This window comes from Chinchilla lanigera, unplaced genomic scaffold, assembly GCF_000276665.1.
Source record: "Chinchilla lanigera isolate Chin_1 unplaced genomic scaffold, ChiLan1.0 scaffold00059, whole genome shotgun sequence".
Lineage (NCBI taxonomy): Eukaryota > Metazoa > Chordata > Mammalia > Rodentia > Chinchillidae > Chinchilla > Chinchilla lanigera.
Window position 1 is genome coordinate 14,900,256 of NW_004955460.1, and position 21,769 is coordinate 14,922,024.

Consider the following 21,769-nt stretch of genomic DNA (forward strand, 5'->3'; position numbering starts at 1 on the left):
GAAAGAAAGAAAGAAAGAAAGAGGAAAGAAAGAAAGAAAAGGTTTTCAGGCTCCACTCAGACTGGGAAGCAGTTCTGTATAACATACTCCCCAGAGGCTGAGGATGAACCTCAAATTTGAGAAAAACACTGCCCTAAACCACTGATAATTGCATTTTAAAAATCACACTCAAGCTTTTTGGAAGGATTTAGAGCTTCTAGGGAAGACTATCGTCTTAGAACTTGTCACAGTGTCAAGATACTAATTGCCAGAGGAAAGAAAGTTAAGCTGTCACACTGTCCCTGAGGCACTGAGATATTGAATTCGCAAGTCTAAGCTTGTGTAGATGATTATATACATTGACTATTTGACATTAAAGTTCTTGCTTTAACATCCTTCAAGGTAGTCAGCCAAATGTTCTCAAGAGATGAATGCCATGCGGTTTTAAGACATAAGGAGTTGAACTCAAATTATTTTTTTTTCTTTGGTCTTTTGAGACAGGGTCTCGTTATACTGTTCAGGCTGGCCTTCAACTCACTATGTAGCCCAGGCTGATCTCGAACTCACAGCAATCCTCCTGTCTCAGCCACCCGATGCTGGGATTATAGGTGTGTGCCACGATGCTCAGCTAATTCAACTTTTAATGGAGAGGTGTGTTAGCTAGTTTCCTATCACTATGAACAATGCCGAGATAATCAGTTTAGGAAAAGAAAAGATTTATTTTGGCTCATTTTCAGAAGTTTCAGTCTGTGTGGTCTCTTGGGCTTGCTGCTTTGGGGTCTATTTTAAAGCAGGACATTGTGGCAAAAGGGCTTTGCAGATGAAAACAATTGACTTCATGGTGGCTGGGAAGCAAAGATAAAAAGGCAGATGCCATAGCTCCAATATCCCCTTCAAGGGCACAACCCCAATTACCTAACTCCCTTCCACCTCCCAAAGGTCCCACTGTTCCTCAGTGGTGTCGCAGGCTAACAACTCCCAAGCCTGTACTTAGCATATGGGCCATTGGGGGGAATTTAGGATCCAAAACACAACAAGAAGTGAAAGTGCTCAACATTTTATTAAGTTTTAAAAACCTCACATTTGTGATACACTAAGAAATAGGAATGGCGCTTCTCAAAGGACATATCACTGGGTTATGGGTTTAGAAGTTGTGGAGTGTCTGCTATTTTCCTGTGATGAAATCCATGCATTCACAATCTTGGCTTTGAATTGAGGACATCCATGTAACCATCTTCTTCCTTCAGGGAAAAACAGACACGGTTACAGCTTCAGGTCTCCGGCATGTTGCTACTGCACATTTGACTCCATAACATCCAGTGTGGACTAAAATTTGTTCCAAGTGGAACTTGAGTCCTTTCAGAGACGTTGTGGGAGCAGAGCATCAAAATATTTCTCAGGATGGATCTTATATGCAGTTGTGTATATATCCATCTTCACTATTTTTAAACAGAGTTCAGTGACATTAAGAACATTCATATGGTTATTCAGTTATCACTATCATCCATCTCCAGAACTTTTTTTTTGTCTTCCTGAGACAGGGTCTCACTATGCAGTTCAGGCTGGCCTTGAGCTCACTCTGTAATCTAGTGTGGTCATGAATTCGCAACGATCCTCCTGCCTCAGCCTCCCGAGTTCCAGGATTACAAGTGTGCGCTACCATGTCTGGCTCTCCAGAACTTTCTCATCTTGCAAAACTGGAGCTCTGTCCCTATTAAACACTAATTCTCCATTACCTTCTCTACTCAACTCCTTAAACCTATCATTCTATTTTGTCTCTGAGTTTGATTGCTCTACGGACCTCATAGGAGTAGAATTGCACAATATTTGTCCTTTTGTTACTGACTTATTTAAATGTAGTTTTGACATAACATAGATCACTATCCTTACAGTGAACATAGGTCTAGTTGGTATAGCTCTTACTTCTGGATCAAAAGTCTTTAACCTGGGGCTTCTGTATGAATTCAGGGACCTCATGTCCTTCATGGGCTCTGTCTCCTATTTATGAGGTTTCCACAGGCACCCTTAACCCAGAAGATGCTCATGACTGTATTGGGTCTTCTTTGCTCTGGGAACATTCTCTCAGGCTCAAATCAAGATTAGCCACCTCTAATTAACAACAACTATTCACCTGGTTATATTGACTATATTATTCAATCATACAGTTTTACGGATGATTCAAGTTTGACACCAAACTGAAGTGTCACTCATTCTGTAAATTCTTAGTCCTAAGTTTACCTGGCTAATTAAGAATCTGACCTTGTCTTCCTCACATGAAAACATTTACTATGGTTGGGATATAGTTTGTGTGTGCCCTATTCTTCCCAGAGATTCATGAGCTAGAACTCTGGTCTCCAGTATGGTGGTTTCTAGGGAACGGAATCTTTTTTGTTCATAAAGAAGGGCCTAGTACAAGGTAGTTGGGTTCCTTGAGGCCTCACCCTAGGAAGAGATTGATGTTCTTGTGGGACCTTGGTTAGTTTCCATGACAGTGAGTTCTTATAAAAAGACCAAGTCTGGTCTCTGAATCCCTATTGCCTCCAGTTTCACTATGTGCCTGCTCCCTCTCTTGTACTCCCCATCATGATGTTATCTACCGTGTTTTGATACAGCCAAGGTGGCCATCACCAGAGACCAAACAGATGGGGCTGCCCAATCTTGGACCTTCAGCCTCTGAAACTGTAAGCTACATAAACCTCTTTTCTTGGTAAGTACTGAGCTTTGGGAAATTTGTCATAGCAACAGAAAATGGATAAATACAGTGTCTAATATAAATGCAAATCAAAACCACAACAAGATACCACTTCATATCCATTAAGATGGCTATTATCAAACAAATCAGAAAATAACAAATGTTGACAAGGATGTGGAAAAGTGGGAAACCTGTATAATGGGAAATGGTGGTACATGCACTATAGAAAATAGTATGGTAGTTCTCCAAAAGTTATTAATAAAATTACCATATGATACTGCAATTCTACTTCTGGATATAGATACGTAGATATAGATGATAGATGATATAGATACATAGATGTATATTTGAAAGAATGTAGAGATACACAATGGTGCTTCTGTTCATAAATGCTTTTGTTTGCAAACAATTTGGTTCTCAAACAGAAATGTTTGGCAAAATTTTGTTTTTGTTTCCAAGCTCTGCATCAAGTGACAAACAAAGCCATGGCCATCTTTTCCACACAAACACAAACATGTCCACCTTTTCCAAACTCATAAAACAAATTGAGTTTGTGAACTGAGGTACCATGTATATTTGAAAGAACTGAAAGCTAAGCCTCTAACAGGTATCGGTTCACTCATGTTCATTAGTGAGTGAAGAAATCTTAGCATCATTATTCATAATAGCCAAATGGTAAAAATAACATAAAGGCCCACTGATGGATAAATTATAAACAAAATATGGTATATACATCTAGTGAAATATTATCCTGCACTAAAAAAGATTGAAATTCTGATACATGCCATGACATGGGTGGACCTTGCAAACATAAAGCTAAATGAAAATAAGCCACAAAAACACAAGTATTATACAGTTCCACTATCAGTTCCTGAGAATAGTCAAACCTGCAGAAACAGAAAGTAGGATGGTGACTACCAAGGGCTGGACAGCAGGTGGTGGAGAATTAGTATTTAATGAGTATGGAGTCTCACCATGGAAAGATGAAAATGTTCTGGAGGTAGATGGATGGTGGAGATAGTTGTATAGTGTGCAGGTACTTAGTGTCAGTAAACCATACACCAGGTGTGGTGGCTCATCCCTGTAGTCCCAGAATTCTGGAGGTTGAGGCCGAAGGATCACAAGTTTGAGGACCACCTGAGTAACTCAGTGAGACCTTTGTCTCAAAACAAAAGATAAATAGCCGGAGATGCAGCTCAGTGCAAAGGCCTTGAGTTCAATCCCCAGTAACACACACACACACACACACACACACACACACACAGGCATGCGAGGGGTTAAAATGGAAAACTTTAGAGATAGATAGATAGCCAGATAGATAGATAGATATTTACCACCAAAAAAATTTAAAGAACATCCAATGCTATCTGATCGTGTTTCCCTGCTCCTACAAAAAACTTAAAAAACCTTTACAGAGTTCATCCCCAAACACTGTATTTTGGGAAGAAAGAAAATACAGAAAGGGGCAAATTGGTTGCTGGGCCTTCCTTCCTTGTGTGCATTCTTGGGCAGAAAGTCACTTTAATGTCATACCCTTTCCCTCCCCATGGTCCCCAAAGGGAGGCACATAAAGTACAATTTAAGTCAGAGTTACAGGGCACACTCCTAGGAGACTAGACCCGCTTCCGCACTCACAGGTTGCCCATTTAGCAGGGATGGTGGGGACACCCAGCTAATTTCAGAGGAGCGTCATGAGAACAGGGTCCCGGTGGGTGGTTGCCTGCAGAGGCGGCCTCCTAGGATGTACGGGCACTTCTTTTCACTGGCAAGTCACTTACCTCATCAAAGTGTCTGTTGATGATTTTCAGAGCAGCCCAGCTAATCTCAGGGTTTCTGTGGAATTGTAAAGCCTCAAGTTTATGAATCCCACCAAGTTCTTCTATCAGAAAACACAAGCTTTCCTTGACGCCCTGGTTCTGTGCAGCCTGGGAACCAAGGGAGGTAAGAGATGGTGAGACTCTGGCAGCCCCTGATGAAGCAGAACCTCCAGCAGGCGTCACAGGAGCAGCCCCCAGAAGGGTCAGATGCAAGGCTCCTGGGGCAGCAGGGGCGTTTTTATAAAACAAAAATATTTATATAAAAATATATGTCTATTTTATTACACAAAATACAATGTTTCTGGACTACTAGCTCATAAAGGATATTTTTGGCTGAATACATTACCACCCACCAATATAGATGTCTCTATTGCTGTTTAGTAGATTTCCACCTCTGGTGAAAGGAAGTCGTTTTAAATACAGTTCAGAAAATGTCTGAGTAACATTATGTAAACACAGGCATTCTATCCTACACTCCCTGAAAAGTCTTACAAGTCAGGAGACCCTTAGTCACAGAAACCACATGATGTCAAAGAACGGGGTCCTTGAAACAAATAATCTGAGTGGATTTAATCCAACAGGGTCACTGGCTTAATTATCAGAGGTCACTTATTCACTCAAATGTTTGTCCATTTTCTATGGGTAATACACCCAAAGCTAGAGGTGCAGATGTAACTTAGAGAAGGTCTTTTTATAACTCAAAAACTATTGGGAGTAACAAGTAAATAATTGCTGTAGTATAGTTAAAAAATACCATAAACTATCAGAGATTAAATTACAATTTTTTTTGGTACCAGGAATTGAACTCGGGACTTTGCACTTGCCAGGCAGGCACTTGTGCCACTGAGCTATCCACCCGGCCCAGAGATTAAATTACAGATGCTGCAGAGAGTAAGCTTGAAGACCTCACAGATCCTCAGTGACGGGGCCTCAGCACAGCAGGCTAGCAACTTTCCCAAAAGAGGGGACCCTGAGGATAAAGTCTTGAAGAAATAAGTGTGGTGTATTATAAGACAGTAGTTCAGCTAAACAGCATATTTAGGGGACATGGGAGAGAGAAAGTACTATGGCATCATATCCTGAAGGGCTTTGTTATTTTTGTGTGCAGTAACAAATGTCCTCTAGATCAAGTTAAATGTGATCTAAGCCACATTGTTTGGCTTGAATCAATGGTGAAAGTGTGAGCTGCACATCTAAGCCTCGATATCTTTTCGCCCCACCTGTTTTTCCAAAATGAGTCATTGAGTTAGACTAAAGTAACCAAGGCAGGCACCAAGAGCCTTGGTCAGCCTCAGAAAGAAAACTGGAAATTGAGGGTAAGTCAGAGCAATAGGTGACCTGAAGGAGGGTTTTGGATTTTCATAGAACAGCAAGTGACTCAGAAGTTGTTTTACATAATTTCAGTGGCACTCTGCCGCCCTCCTGGAGGTTTCCGCAATACCACCTTGATCTTCCTCCTCTGTCTACTGAGCAGTGGTGCAGACCTACGGCATGCAGGCCATGGCGAGCTGTTTGTATCATTGAAAGCTCTAGAAGTTTTGCCATCACGGACACAGAGGCTTCACTGGATCATCCAATGTGATTTCCCAAAACACAAATCCCATCTCTAACTCAAATGAAGCAGATGAAGTTACATTTCTATAGCCCAGACTCGCGTTTTCACAAACTTCTTGTCCAACCCTGTCTGCTAGTTGCTGACTCTCCATCTTTTATCGATGTCATTTACTCAAAGTCACAGGCTATAATTGGGCTAGGTTTCAAATCAGGTCTGTTCTTTCTAAGATGGTTACATGAAAAGGATGTTCAAAGTGGGCTTTTAAAAGGAATTCCCTGGTGTTACTTTGAAGCTTTTCAAGTGGCTGGGCCAAATGTAAAAGGAGTTTAATCAAATGAACACAGCCAGCCTCCACGATGGCCCCTGATGATTGCTGACTGCTAGTGCTCATGCCCTGGTATAGTTTCCCCATAGATTGAATAACGCTGATCTCTTAAGCAACAAGGTGCTGCTACAAACGACAGTGTGACCTCCAAAGCTAGGTCATAACAGACATCAGAATTTTCCTCAAATGGTTTGTTCTGGTGTAGGAAACTAGCCGCCATGTTGTGAGGATGCTCAGGCAGCCCTTGGAGAAGTCCACGTGGCAGGGGTGACTTGTCAGCCCTGTGAATGAGCCCTGTGGAAGATACTGAGTCAGCAGCATCCCGCTGAATAGGCTTGAGACTCCTGGCCCCAGAAACTGAGATAGATGTTTAAGTCACTAAGAGATAACTTCTTATGCGGCAATATAGACCTCACAGAAATAGTGTCTGAAGTTTAACTTCATTTCAGAACTAAGGCTTTTCTAGAATTCTAGTTCAGTGCTTTGCAGTACTTTTCTTCTGTTACAGAGCTGAGTGGAGTTGAAACCTTCTTGTGATCTCTCAAGATTGACCTGTGCTAACTTCTTACTGTTCCTTCACAGATCTCCTGTGTTTTAGCCTTCTCTGTATACACTGTTTAGAAGGGTCAGGGGCTCACTGACTCTTCTTAACCCCTCTGTTGGTTCCCCTGCCTTATTCAGAACAAGTCAGCATTCTCGCAGACCCTATGCGACCTGGCCCCTGGCTGCCTTCAGCCAGATCTCCCACCGCTTTCCACCACCTTGTTCTGGCCATGCCCTCCCCTTTTGCTAGCCCTTTTGCCTAGAATATTCTCCTCCAGATAGCCACAGACTCCTCTCAACTGGTGTGCTGGCACACACCTGAAATCCCAACTCTGGGTGGCTGGGGCAGGAGGATCTCAAGTTTCAGCCCTGCCTGGGCAACTCAGCAATTTAGCAGCTTAGTGAGACCTGGTTCTAAAACTTAAAACAAAACAACAAAGAAAAAGCTGGGAATGTAGCTCAGTATAAGGGCCCTGGATTCAATCCTCAGTAGCACTACTACCACCAAAACAAAAATAAAAACAAAAACAAAAAACACTCACTCTTTTAGATCTCTATTCAAATGTCCTCTTCAGAGAATGTTCCTTCTTTGGACTACTGCATACATACTTCCATGTCTGCTCCCCACCCTGAATGATTGGTGACTTCCTCTATTTTTCTTCAGTATTGGAGATCAAATTCAGGACCTTTGCTACACCTCCAGCCCTTTTTATTTTTATTTTATTTATTTTTTTAAACATTTTTTCCCTTAAATGTAAAAAACACCTTCATATAGCAGAGACAGACATGAAGGGCGGGCAGAAGGGCTGTATGCAGGGGTGTGCATTGCATTTTTTATTTTGAGACAGGTTCTCACCAAATTGCTAAGTTACCCAGGCTGGGCTCAAATTTGTGATCTTCCTGTCTCAGCCTCCCAGAGTGCTGGGATCATATGTGTGTATCACCATACCTAGCGAGTGACTACCTTTTATCTGATTTACTTTATCCAATACTTCCTCCATGATGTGTTTGTCCCCCACCCCACTAGCACATATGCTCCAGGAGACGAGGAACTGTGCTCTAGCCTACTCTGAGCATGTAGGAATGTGCTTGCCACCAAGACCTCACTTGTGAAAATGAAGGCAGCAGTCCTTCTGTGAGATGCCTCTTTTTGTGTTGTCCACAGGACTTGAGGGCAGGAGCGGGCGGGGAGTACAGAGGAAACAGAATCCCACTTGGGTATCAAGAACCAAATTAAATGTCTTAAATCAGAGACTGCTGTTTACAAACAGACCTGATGACAACAGCTCACCTGGAGGATAGAAGAGATGACATCGAGGATGATAACGATAATCTTCAGATCTGGGACAGTGAGCAGATTCAACAGTGGCTCCAGGATTCCAAAGTTAATGAGCTGGAACAACTGGTCGGCAGAGGCCCCTGTTGTGAAGTTAGCCACTGTCCAGACAGCTTCTTTCTGAACTTTATAATCTCCCTGCAGAGACAGTGTTCACATTCACTTCGGATCCTGAAGCACCTAAAAGTGTGCTGACTTGACTCACTTTCGATGTAGGGTGGGGAGACCCAGCACTCTAAGGGCAATTTGTGTAGACTGCCTTGGCTGTCTGCCTTCCAGACGAGAAGACAGCATCTGAAAAGCCATGAAACCAGCCAAGCATGCAGTGGGGTCTCAGAGGGAGGTTCTGAGATCAAGTAGACTCATTTCCTTATGTCAACCTAGGGGGAAATATAACCAACATAAACCAGTCTAGATAATCTATACAGACTAGGAGTTATGCTTGGAATTCTAGAAGATAGTGGCCTATATCTATATTTCTATTTCTTTTTCTTTTTCTTTTTTTTTTTTTTTTTGGTACCAGGAATTGGACCCAGGACCTTGCACTTGCTAGACAGCGCTTGTGTCGCTGAGCTATATCCCCAGCCCCTATATCTATATTTCTAATCTTTCAGACACAGTAAAACTTTGGATAAATTATATAGCAGGGCATAGATGTGATCTAGGAGACTGAGCCAGCCCAGAGATAACAGGGAAAGATCACTGAAATATTGTTCAATGAATCCTGTACCTTTATAAAAAGCACTTGGCCCAGAGATGTGGGCATAGTTTATCATGGATCATTCTATTCTTGGGCAAAAGGATTTATTTTATGGCTGGGAAAAATTGGCCTCAGGGTAGAACAAAGACAAAACCGAATAATTTATGGCCCCAATCAAGTTCTAGTTCAAAAGACATGGTTTGAAATATGAGTGCTACTTGATTTATATCCGGATATTCCTTATTAGAGCAAGCAGAGACTCACAGTAGGATATAGGCTTGAAAGTGCTGAAGTGATTGGAAGATGCCATGATTTGGGCTGCACACCTGTCCTGCTTTTTCTACCTGACCCCCACCTGGAAACCTGTTCTCCAACCTCAGAACAGAGAAGCCACTGGGGCTGGGGATATAGCTCAGTGGCATAAATGCCTGCCTGGCAAGCGCAAGGTCCTGAGTTCAATCCCCTGTACCACAAAAAATAAAATAAAATAAAGAACAGAGGAGCCAGAAACCTTTCTTTCTCAGGCTGTACCACCTGCCCCCCACCCGCAGCCCAAGGTGACCATCCATAACTGCAGATGGTTTCTTGGTAGCTCTTTCACTGAAAAGTGACAAAAGGAAATACTGACAACAGTCATTACTCCTGGGGAAAGGAAGCAAGTATCAGGAGGAGGACAGAACCTTTTCTTTTACTTTCATATTTGAATTTTTCATTTAGAGTACTGCTTTAATCAACTTCATTTGTGTACTGAAAAGGTCACTTTTTTGTTTCGCTGTATGACACCATGGAGGCCTGGTAAGTTTTTCCTATTAAAACAAAACAAAGTCTCTTTCCTCTTTTGATAGGTAGAGATAGATGGCACATTTTTTGACCACCCCACATAGATAAGCCAGTATTTACCAGCTCTAGATTTTTCTGGATGTTGGAGCTGTGGGGTCACCTTTTCAATGAACAATACTTGTTCGGTGAGTTCTTCAAAATAGAGGGTCTCCTTCTGTTCCTAGACAGAGCCAGGGACCTAAGGTTTCAGAGCTTTCTTGTGATCTTGATTACTCTGCTTCTTAGCCTGTGTCTAAGTTCCTGGAGGGATTCAGGGCCATAGAAGGTAGCCTTTGGTTGGCTGAAGAGTGTGCCACTTACATTTCTCAGCAGAGCCACCAAAGGAGGCAGCAAATTATGAGCGATCAGCTGCTGGATTTGATGGTGGGGCCCAGCAGCCACGTTGCTCAGGGCCCACATCGCCTCCTTCTGGATGGAGGACCGGGGATGTTGTAGGAGCCGGGGCAGCACCTTCAGCATGCCTGCGTCAATGGCCATCTGGGTTTGGTGATCTGGCCCTGTGACAATGTTCCCCATGGTGCGGAGAGAAGGGGCCTGGAAGTACAAAGTTAGAAGTCTAGCTCAGTGTCACAAATCTATTGCAGTTAAAGGTGAAAATCACACCTAGTTCTGTGCCTTTCTAAACATTGGTTGTGTTATGCTCTTGGTTTGCTGGAACCATGTGAACCATAACACTTTATCTATGATCTTTATTGCATGGACACATCCATCGGGTGTTCTTACATAGTGTCAAGGTACTTGCCAGCTTCCCAAGAGTTCTGGCTCAGGTAATACAGAGGACAAGGCATAACTTCATCAGGAAATGAACTAGGTGTGATGACACAGGCTTGTCATCCCAGCACTTGGGAGGCTGAGGCAGGAGAATCACAAGTTTGAGGACAGTGAGGGCTACATGGTGAGACTCTGTCTCAACAAAAAACAAAGAGAAATGCCTCTGTCCTTATGATGTTTTCAACTGGGTAAAAAGCTAAGTTGATTATAGCGTCTATCATGGCATAACTTCTACAGAATATATATTTAGCACTAGTGTCAAGTTTCTGTTGTATATTTAATTGGAACTAATGGGGTCCCAGTGGCATTTCTTGGTACATTCACAAACCTCTCACAATAACTCTGAAGGTCACCTGGGTGGTCTGATGGCTCTTAAGACTGAGCTTAAGATAACAACTTTCCTGGGAGAACTGACCATGGATTTATTTGGGTTTCTCTGTACTCTTGTGGCAGCCCCTGGAGAAGCCCACCAGCAGTTCTAGAGTTTTCCTAGCCTTTTAGGCTATATACCTGCTACTCAAGTGAGAGATGGAGACCATATGATAGTGTAGTACATAGTTGGTATATTTTTAATAATCTAGCAAATTCAAAGTGTTTGATAATGATTTTAATGGTCTTACTTTTTGCCTGGATCTAGTTAATCTAAGAACAAATTGAACAGAGGATAAGGGAATTTTTTTTTCGTATTTTGTAAAAAATTCAAATGTTACAATGAGCTACACACACACATACATGCACATGCATTGTATCATCCAACTTGTTTAAGTCCCAATTCACAGACCACTAAGAGGAAAGCATTAATAGTAGTACCCTAGGTGGAAGGATAAGCAATTTCCGCTTGATACTTTCCTATATTTGTTTGGTTATCAGATTAAGAATAAGTTATTTAACACTCACTAGGAGTTTTGATCAAAATAGATTTGAATCCTTGGCCAAAAAGTGGCAAAGACCAGGGAAACACAGATGACAAACTATGTTTCAGGTAAAGGATTACAGCCAGGTGTGATGGCGCACACCTGTAATCCCAGTACTCAGGAAGCCGAAGCAAGAGGATTACCATGAGTTCAAGGTTAGCCTGGGCTACATAAGTGAGTTCAAGGCTGGCCTGGATTACACAGCAAGACCCTGTCTCAGAAAAAAAGGGGGGGATTAGAGACAGCTATGAAGTCCTAGAGCCAGGGGGACAGAACCTTGTAAAGTGAATCTGACATACAGGCTGTAATCTGAAAGCCCTTACAGAAATAGACAGGACCCAGGACGATATTTACCAAGACATTGATATCCGAGTTGTCCATGAGCTCTACCAGCCTGGGCAGGACCCCTGTGTCAATCACGAGGGCGGTGCGCTCACTGTCGGCATCGGTTAGGTAGGACAGGGCCCAGCAGGTGTCCGAGAGGATTTCACTGTCCTGTTGATGTAGGAGGTAGGAAAGGATGGGCAGCATTTGCTTCACCGCCTCCTCGTGAGGGTACGGGTCCTTGTTTCGGCACAAGTTGGAGAAGGTCCACGTGATGGTCCGTAGAAATGAGATCTGGAACAAGGAGACTGCTGCCAGGATCAGGCAGAAAGAGGCATGTAGTGTGACCTTCCTCTCTCTGATCAATATAGTTGATCAGCAGGAACCAAAGTTTTTGAGCTTCAAATAGAAATTGTTCTAGGCAGCGATGTGTATTAGGGACAAAGAATGAGCTTTAAATTTCGTATTCAAATGCTAGAAGGAGGTTTTTTTTTCGTTTTTCAACATGTGTTTTTCTACCCTACTTCACTGATGCCCCGATTTCACCTTCTCATTAACAAAAAGATCGAGTGGGAGTAACTTGTTCTTTTTGCCAGTGTATAACTATCAATATATCCTAATCATATTTCTTATCTCCTACTTAAAAATCAACCTCCCCACCCTGCCTCTAGGTCCCATCACTTTATGCCCTTAGAGACTTTGTCCCTGAAATTGTCTGTCTCATCTGCACACTCCCACAAGTATGGAGACAGGCTCTGTGATTTTCAGCCCCCTCCTTCCACCATTCCCTTGGTAGATCTCCAGCCACCACCCTAATTCTGTCTCTGTTCTTTAGTCCTTTCTCAAGGATTCCTCTCCCTCCTCCTCCCATTTCTGTGTGTGTGTGTGTGTGTGTGTGTGTGTGTGTGTGTGTGCCTCTGCCGTCCCACCACAGTACTGGGCATTAACCCCACGGATGCTGTACCATTGAGCTACATCCCTAGTTTTTTATTTGTTGGTTTGTTTGATCTGTCTGTCTGTCTACCTATCCATCTATAGTGTCTATCTATGACATCCATCTATCTGACTGTCTCTATCATCTAGAACTGTAGTGGCAAACCCATGGCACGTGTGCGACTGTGGGATGTTTGTGATCATCAAAAGCTCTAAAAGGTTCGCCATCACCGATCTAGAGAAAGGATCTTGCTAACTTGCACAGGCAGATCTTAAACTTACAATCCTCCTGCCTCAGCCTCCCTCAGCGCTAGGATTAAACACATTCACCATCTTGCCTAGGTTTAAGGAGGCACCTTTATGCACTGTCTACCCCAAGCTTGCTACTTGTTCTCCAAGCCATTTACATCTGATGTCTGCCACCATTTCTTTGTAGTTAGTTAAGGAAACCAGATCCTTCCAAGCCCCCTGATCTAACAGTTGCTTCTCATTTCTAAAGTTACTGTCAGTTACTGTTAAATCTCAGCTATACTGAGCAGCCAGCCACTCTCTTTAGAGAAAGACCTCCTTGGCAGTCACACAAGCTCTGGTTTTGAATGAACTGTTTCTTCTTCATCTTGGTAGGTTCTGCCTGACCTCTTAATGTTACAGCCCCCAGGACTTCATCCTCCCCATCCTCCCACCCTAGGTCAGGGGCTGGCAAATGTCTAGCAAGGGCCGTGCAGTAAACATTTTCAGTCTTGTGCCCCTCATGGTCTCTTATTGCAACTACTTGTAACACAGTGGTGGCCACAGATGCTAGATAAACAAGTAGGTGTGACTGTGCTCTGTAACGTGTTATTTACAAAACAAGCAGCTGGTCAGGTTAAGTGTGCTGACCCCTGCTCTAGCTGACCTTGCCTCCCTGGATGGCCCATGAATATTACAATAATCCGGATCAGCATAGCTATCAACCTGCCATTTTGGTCATGGTACCTCCAACGAACCTCAGCATTGTAAAGGAAGCTCTGCTTCCCCTTTTCCTCCATCTCTCTCTTTTTCTGGGAGGAGGGTCATCGTCACAACCTATCCTGAAACCTGGGGGCATCTTTGCTCCATTCCCTTCCATGTCCGGCACAGCAGCCTCCCTGCGCCAGACATGCCTGCTAGCTTTCTCTGCTATAACCCTACCACAGGCAGCTAGGAAGGTCAGACCACCTTGCTTCCTGCCTTGACACCCTCCAGAGGTTCCCTTTTGCCACCAGCATGGTATCTAAGACCTTTATCCCACTTACCACCACATATCTCTCCACCCTTGCAAACTCCCTTTGTCTTGGTTAGCCTTTTTCTGGTTCAAGCATGTCAGGTATACTCTCTCCTTGAGAGTCTGGCATTTATTCCCTTGGCTTCTCTTCACTTTTTCTGAAGCAAATCTAGAACCCAGCTGCTAAACTGGGGTGTTCTGTAGCGTTACCTCATTCAACTTTGACTCTAAGCTTCAAACCTAGACCCTATTTCTCAGGAACAGAACTAGAGAGCCATTATGCCTGTCTTTGTCCTTGGATGGAGGTCATAGTCATCTATGTTGGCAAGCTGGTAAACCTTGAAAAATTTTAATGGAATTCTGCTAATATCCCCAGAAGAGAGATTAGCACTACTAGCCCGTAAGTACAAATTTGAGTCAATCTTTACCCAAAACGATACTCTGTCCTAGACCTCTATCAAAATGGGCCAGACCTATCATAGCAGCCACATGATCTAGCATTGATTTGGAAGATTTCCCCCCAATTTCTCGGCCTTGAGAATTTGTTACCTAGCTACCTTTTCTAATTTAAAGACACTCACTGATATGGGTGATGAAATCAGGGATGACAGACGTGGGATGATATTGCTGGCGATAACAACATCTCTCAATTCTGGGCCATCACCTACAAATAGATCAGAACATGACACTCAGAACAAAGGGAATATCTAAGTGGGTGCCTAACTTTTTTTTTTTAAGTTTATGCAGTGGATAAGAGACTAAAACTTGTTCTTGGGGTTTTAGCAAATAAATAGGAGAGCCGTGTACTAGATCCTGAGTCTCCAAAGTGTCTGCTGGGGGGACATTCCCGATGTGACAAGCAGTTGCCACACAGCCACAACTGCTATAAACAGAAGCTGTGGACACATAAAGGAGAGACAGCCAGCTCAGCCCAGGAGGGACATTATAAATGCTGAGAGCACTTCACCGCGTGGTTCTCAGGCAGACCAAATCTAGCGCAAACAGCCTGTCTTCCCAGAAGACTCTGGCATGGGGCAGGAACTTCCAAGTACCATTCAGAACAAAATCTAGGGATCGATAGAGACTGGCAATAGACCATCTGCAACTTCAGCGAGTGTATCTACTTAAGATCCTAGCAATAAGTCTCCGTTTGCATTCTTCAGCCATCAAGGCAGCGTGTAAGTCACATCACACTGCCCCATCTTGCCTTTCCCTTATTGAACCAAGCAAAACGAGAGACAACATCTCGGTCGTAGATGCATTACTTCTGCAAGCATTTTTAAAAGCAGTTGCTTTATATTCTGTGTGCTACTTCCAATATCTGAAGTCGTTAGGGCTCTCATATTTGTGTTCGTGCTGACTCGGTCATGGTGAGTTGCTACTTCTCTGAACTTGACATTGTTGATATCTGGCTGATTGTTAAGTTGTCAAAATCCTGAGGGGCCCCACTGAGTTTTTTCCCTCCTCCAGAGAGCGTTAGGATTTATTTCAGTCAGAAATTTGGGGGCTTCCAATCCTGCAGCACTAACCCTCTCACTTGTGCTTTCCTACTTTCAGTGCAGGCGTGTGTCCTTTTAGGATCCTGGAATACATAAGGATCTGCCCTCAGCCCTTACACGGCATGTGTCAAAGACTTATGTTCTCTTTCATTCCCAAAGCCACGAAGACCTGAAGCTCTAGGACTCCAACATTGGCAGATGTCCCTAGGTAGCCTGTTGCTTTAGCATGTGCTGCATCATTGAGTTTCAGTTTCAATATTTGGTCTCTGAACTTGGCTCCCAAATTTGACGTGGCTCATTGTACTTTTCCCAGCACTTCTGAGTATTTATACTGGGAGGGGCTCCAGAATATCAAGGGCACCATGCTACTTCAAAAACTCCCCTAGCACCTGCCTGCATCCCTGGCCCACCAAGAGGAAAGTCTCACCAGCTATGTTCCCGAGTGCCCACACTGCTTGTTCACACACAGCGGCATTGGAGACACCCGACAGGAGCCCCAGGAGGGATGGAATGGCGCCCGCCTGCACAACTGCTTGGGTCTGTGCTGAAGTCCCTGAAGCAATGTTGGTCAGAGCCCAGGCTGCCTCGAACTGCAAATGGGGGTAATGGCGTAAGCTCAGGAACTTCACCAGCCTGGGGATGACCCCTAAGTCAACAATCATTGTGAGAGGAGGATTCTTTTCCCGGGACAGCATTTTCCTGTACAATAGAAGAGGGTGGAGAGAGTCACATGGGGGAAGTGATAAAAAGAACCTCCTTTCTAGACGTTTTTGGCATTCCTAACTATCAGATGAGATAAACAGCTGGGCCAGAGCTACTTAATATCCTTGCCCAGCCTGTAGCACTTTACAGCAATAAAGCAACATTTTGCCCTTCAGGTATTATCTATGAGCTCAAATTCCTGTAGAGGCCAATGTAAATTAAGCAATTCATCTCTGACAACACATTGCATCTTTTAAGTTGCCCTCAAGGACAGTGTAGCATAGCAATCTAGTCTTACCTGTGGATAGACTAGCCATTTCCTATATTTTATAGGCATTTTGCCAATGCCAAGAAACTAAAGAGGTCTACGCAGCTCATTTCTGGCTATAAACCTGCAAAGAGAAGTTGGCTTGGTGATACCTGATTGCCTGGGTGGCCTGGCAGCAGATGGTAAGATCTGAGCTATTCACACCTTTCATGATTTCATCCATTGAGAGACTGATCTGCAAGGAGAGACACATTCAGGTCAGAGTCTCTGCTAAAAGGAGGCATAGACATCATATAGTCTAACCTTCCATCCGATTAAAAGTTTGGCTTGAACAGGCTCTCCCATTGTGCATGCTCGTCTGTATTAGAGGAGGGAAGAATATCTGGTGGTCCATAGTTTATAGACCACAGTGTGACACTTCCCATGCTTTGGGAAAGAGTAATTACTTTTTAAAAAAAAATTATTTAAAAATTTTTTACTAATACACATTTGCAGTGCACAGTGATTACATTCATCATGGGGAATTGGTACATGTACAGAACACATCTTAATTCTTTTTACATCCTTTTCTGCTTCCCTCCTTCCACCTCATGGTAGGGAAGAAATAATTCCTATTATCACCAGATTCCTAGCACCTTTTCATCCCATGCAGTGAGAACATGTTAGTGGGTATTGGGAAGAAGAAAAATAAAGGCAGTAGTGATGATATTCAAAATTCCCCCCTCACCATAAAAACTGGAAAGCCCAAAGCTAGCAGAAGAAAGAAAAATGGAAACTGGAAATAAGGAATAGGAAAATAGGGCAGAGTCAATGAAACTAAAAGTTGCTTATCAGAAGAAAAAAAAAAGGAAGATGCAAGTTATCGAAACAGGGAATAAAAGTGAGGAAATTACTAGTGTACTGATAGAGATAAGATAAAGGAAATATGAAAAAACATATGCCAACAAATTTGATAATCTAGATAAAACAGGTACATTCCTCAAAATGTACAACAACCAAAAGTGACAAGAAATAGAAAATTTGGATAGACTTGTAACAAGTAAAGAGATCGAATTAGTAACTAAAAATATAAGCCACAAAGAGAAGCCTAAGCCCAGATGGCTTCTGAAAATTTTTTTCAAATACTAAAAATAGATAAACACCATCAATCTTTTCAAACTCTTCAAAAAAAGACATAGAAGAGGGGTGACTTTTCTAACTCATTCTTTGAGGTTAGTATTGCCTTGGTAACTGTATTAATCCATTTTCTGTTGCTATAACAAAATACCCAAGTTTGGGTAACTTCTGAAATAAAGAGGTTTATTTAGTTCATGATTCTGGCAGCTAGAAGACACCATGACCTTGACATTCTGGCTGGGGATTCTCTGGCTGTATCACAATAAGGTGGAAGAACACAAAGAGGATAGTGACATGCACAAGGGGCTGAGTGCAGACAGTGGCTTCATTTTGTGACAACCTGCTCTTGTGAGAGCTAACCACAATCCAGCAAGAACTGCACTAATCCCTTTTGAGGCTGATATCTCCAGGGACCTAATGACCTTCCACCATTCCCTACATCTCACAGCAGCGGTGGCAAATCTATAGCATGTGTGTCACAGCGGGCTGTTTGCATCACTGAAAGCTCTAAAAGGTTCGCCATCCCTGTCTTAGAGGTTCACCACCTCAATACTGCCACACTGGAGACCAAAGTTCCAGCGGATGAACCTGGGAAGAACACACTCAAACAATATACAAACCACGGCAATACCAAACCAGTGAAAGACATTTTGAGGAAAGTACACACCAATATCCCTTATCACTACAGATGCAAAGACCCTCCACAAGCTACTAGAAAACTGGGCTGGGGAATATACCTCAGTGGCACAAGTGCCTGCCTGGCAAGCACAAGGTCTTGAGTTTGATTCCTGGTACCAAAAACAAAAAAAAAAAAGATACTAGAAAACTAAATGTATCAACATATAAACATATGGTTAACATACTGATCATCCCAGGAATGCAAGAGTGATTCAACATATGAAGTCAATGTCAGACACATGTAGAATAAAGAAAGGGAAAGCCCACATGCTCATCCCAATAAATTCATCTGATAAAATGAAACACCCTTCCACGAGAAAAACATTCAATGAACTAGGAAAAAAAGGGAACTTCCTCACCTTGGTAAAGGCATCTACAGAAATCTCATAACTAGCATTATATTTAATGATGAAAGACTGAAAGCTTCCCCTCTAAGATCAGCAATAATTTTAATCACTTTGGAATTCTCACCAAAATTTTAGAGCTAATAAACAAGTTCAAGTGTATTACTAGATCGACGTACCAAAATAAATTGTCACTTGGGTGTGGTGGCACACACCTATAATCCCAGCATTCTGAAAGGTCAAGGCCTGAGGATTGCAAGTTCCAACACAGCCTGAGCAAGAGCCTGGCCTAAAATTTAAAAGGGTTGGGGATGTAGATTAGTAGTAAAGCACTCCTGGTTTCAACCTACAGTTGTGAAATAAGATAAAGTAAAATAAAGTAAAATACACCCTATGTCCATTAACTGAAAGACTTAACATTATTGACATGGCAATATTCTACAAATTTCTCTACCAATTCAGTGCAATCATCATGAAAATCTAAGGTGCCTTTATTGAAGAAATCAACTTGCTGATTTCAGAAGCCGAGTGTGATGGTACATGCCTATAATTCCAGCGCTCTGGGAGGCTGAGGCAGGAGGATTGCAAATTTGAGCCCAGCCTAGGCAGCTTAGCAACTTAGTGAGAACCTGTGTCAAAATTTTAAAAAATTAAAAGGGTGAGAGTTATAACTCCGTGTAAAGGCCCTGGGTTCAATTCCTAGTACTCTGCCCCACAAAAGTAAAAATAAAATTCATAGGGAAATACAAGGACCCAGAAAAGTCAAAAGAACAAAGATGAATGGCTCACAATTCTCATTTTCTAAGCCTACTACACTGCAATAGCCATCAGTCTCTGTTGTACTGGCTTAAAGAAACACCGAGATCGATGAAAGAGAATTGAGAGTCTACAAATAAACCCTCACACTTGTGGTCAATTGATTTCTTTGTTTGTTTGTTTTTTGTTTGTTGAGACAGGGTCTCACTATGCAGCCCAGGCTGGCCTCACACTTGAGACACTCCTTCTGCCTCAGCCTCCCAAATGCTGGGATTACAGACATGTGCCACCATGCCCAGCTCAGTTGACTTTTTGACAGGGGTGCTAAGACCAGTTAATGGGTAGAGACTACGCCTTTCCAAAAAATGGTGCTGGGACAGGTGGATATCCACATGCAAAAGAATGAAGTTGAATTTCTTTTCATACAATTTATGAAAATTCACTCAAAATGGATCAAAAATACAAACATAAAAGCTAAAGTTATAAAACTCGTAGGAGGAAACATAGGCATAAATCTTTATATTAGACAGTTGCTCTAGTATGCATAATATAGAAAGAACTCCTAGAACTCAATAGTAAGACAAATTACTTGTTGGGCATGGTGGCACAATGCTATAATCCCAGCATGCTGGGAAGCTGAGGCAGGAAGACTGCAAGTTCCAGGCTAGTTAGTGAATTTAGCGTCTTAGCAAGATGCTGTCTCAAAAATTTAAAAAAAGAGGATTTAGCTTAGTGTGCAGGCCCTGAATTCATTCTCCAATACTGTAAAAAAATTCCCTTATTGATCAAATGGGTGTAGAGTTTGAATAGACATTTCTCCGAAGAAGACATACAAACAGCCTGCAAGCACAGGAAAGCCTGCACATTCATTGTTAGGAAAACATATCAAAATCACAACATATCTTTTGTGACCACTAGAGGGCTATAATTTTTTAAACGGACAGTAACAAGTTTTGTGAAGAATGTGAAAGTGTACAACAGTGCAGCCACTTGGGAAGATAGTTCAGCAGCACATTAGCTTTTTGCTGCTGTAAAGATTACCATCATAGTGGCTTAACACAACATAAACTTAATCCTTCGCTGTCCGGGTAGTCTCAGGGGTTCAGAATCAGTTTCACTGCGCTGAAATCAAGGTGTTTAGGAAGGCTGGCTCCTCCTGGAGGCCCTGAAAGGGGAATCTATTTCCTTTCCCATTCACCTCTAGCAGGGTTACCTGTATTCCTGGGCTTGTGACCTGACGCTCCATTTTCAAAGCACATCACACCTCTTTCTGCTCTGATTCCTCCTCCATCCTTGTAAGGATGTGGCTACCTCAAGCCCACCCACATAGTCAAGGGAAAACTCCCCATCTCAGGATCCTTAACTTAATCACATTGGCAAAGTCCCTTGTATCATACGGCAGCAGTCACAGGTTCTGGGAATTGGGAGACATAGACATTTTGGGAGATCGTTACTTAGCATACCACAAAGAATTAAGCATAAAATTAGTCTGAAACTCAATAATCCTACTCCTATGTATTCTCCCAAAGAAACTGAAAACACAGGCCCTGCAAAAACTTGCACACAAATGTTAATGACGGTACTGATCATAATAGCCCAAAAGTAGAAACAACCCAAATGTCTGCCAGCTAATGAGTGGATAAACAAAATGTGGTCTAGCTACACAATAGAATATTATTCAGCCAAAACAGAATGAAGGAAGGATGCATGCTACAACATGAATGAAGCTTGAAAACGGTATGCTGAGTGGAAAAAGCTGAAGTTAATCATATTACATGACTCAATTTATATGGAATGTCCAGAATAGGTAAAATTAGAGAGACAGAAAGCAGATTCATCTCTGTCAGGGGATTCCAAGATTAGAAATGGGTATGGAGTTTCTGTCTGAGGTAAGTAACATATTCTGGAATGAGCTTGTGGTGATGGTTGTACAACCTTGTAAATAACAGAAACCATTGCTTATACACTTTAAAAGGGTGAATTTAGGGACACATAAATTATGTCTTAATTTTAAAACACGCTAATACAGGATAAAAGGGAAAACAATTTTTTTTTCATAGCTTTGTTTTATTCCTTCCTTGGTTGGGGGAAACCCTAAGGACTACTGCAGAAGTTAAATAGATATATGGTTCATAACCCTTTGGCAATTCAGAGAATGATTTTACCCATTACACTGGATGAATGGTAATTTATTGTTAGATACACTTGACAAACTTGAACCAGTCATTGTCCTTTGAGAGCCCTACACACAGCAGGGTGCAAAGGATGTACATGAGTAGTAAAGGCAAACATAGGCAGTGGTGTGCTACAGATGACACATAGATTACAACAGTATCTAAATTCTGAGAGGGAAAACTTCCCGGTCAGGGCGTTGAGGATTCACAAAAACAGGAATGGCCTTAAAATTCATCCAGGATTTTTTTTTTTTTTTTTT

At 42.4% G+C, this 21,769-nt stretch overlaps 1 protein-coding gene across 1 annotated transcript in view; it reads right to left on the bottom strand.

The window, feature by feature from the left end:
- Positions 1-1,094: 1,094 nt before the first annotated feature.
- Kpna7 (karyopherin alpha 7 (importin alpha 8)) overlaps positions 1,095-21,769 on the bottom strand; it is a 29,860-nt gene continuing 9,185 nt past the window's right edge. The window contains exons 4-11 of the mRNA XM_005397932.1: positions 16,594-16,676; positions 15,899-16,170; positions 14,554-14,636; positions 11,827-12,090; positions 10,088-10,321; positions 8,203-8,385; positions 4,450-4,596; positions 1,095-1,220 (exon numbers count right to left, since the gene is read on the bottom strand). Coding sequence (XP_005397989.1) covers positions 1,173-1,220; positions 4,450-4,596; positions 8,203-8,385; positions 10,088-10,321; positions 11,827-12,090; positions 14,554-14,636; positions 15,899-16,170; positions 16,594-16,676 — 1,314 coding nt within the window. The 3' untranslated portion in view covers positions 1,095-1,172. The remainder of the gene's footprint in view (positions 1,221-4,449; positions 4,597-8,202; positions 8,386-10,087; positions 10,322-11,826; positions 12,091-14,553; positions 14,637-15,898; positions 16,171-16,593; positions 16,677-21,769) is intronic.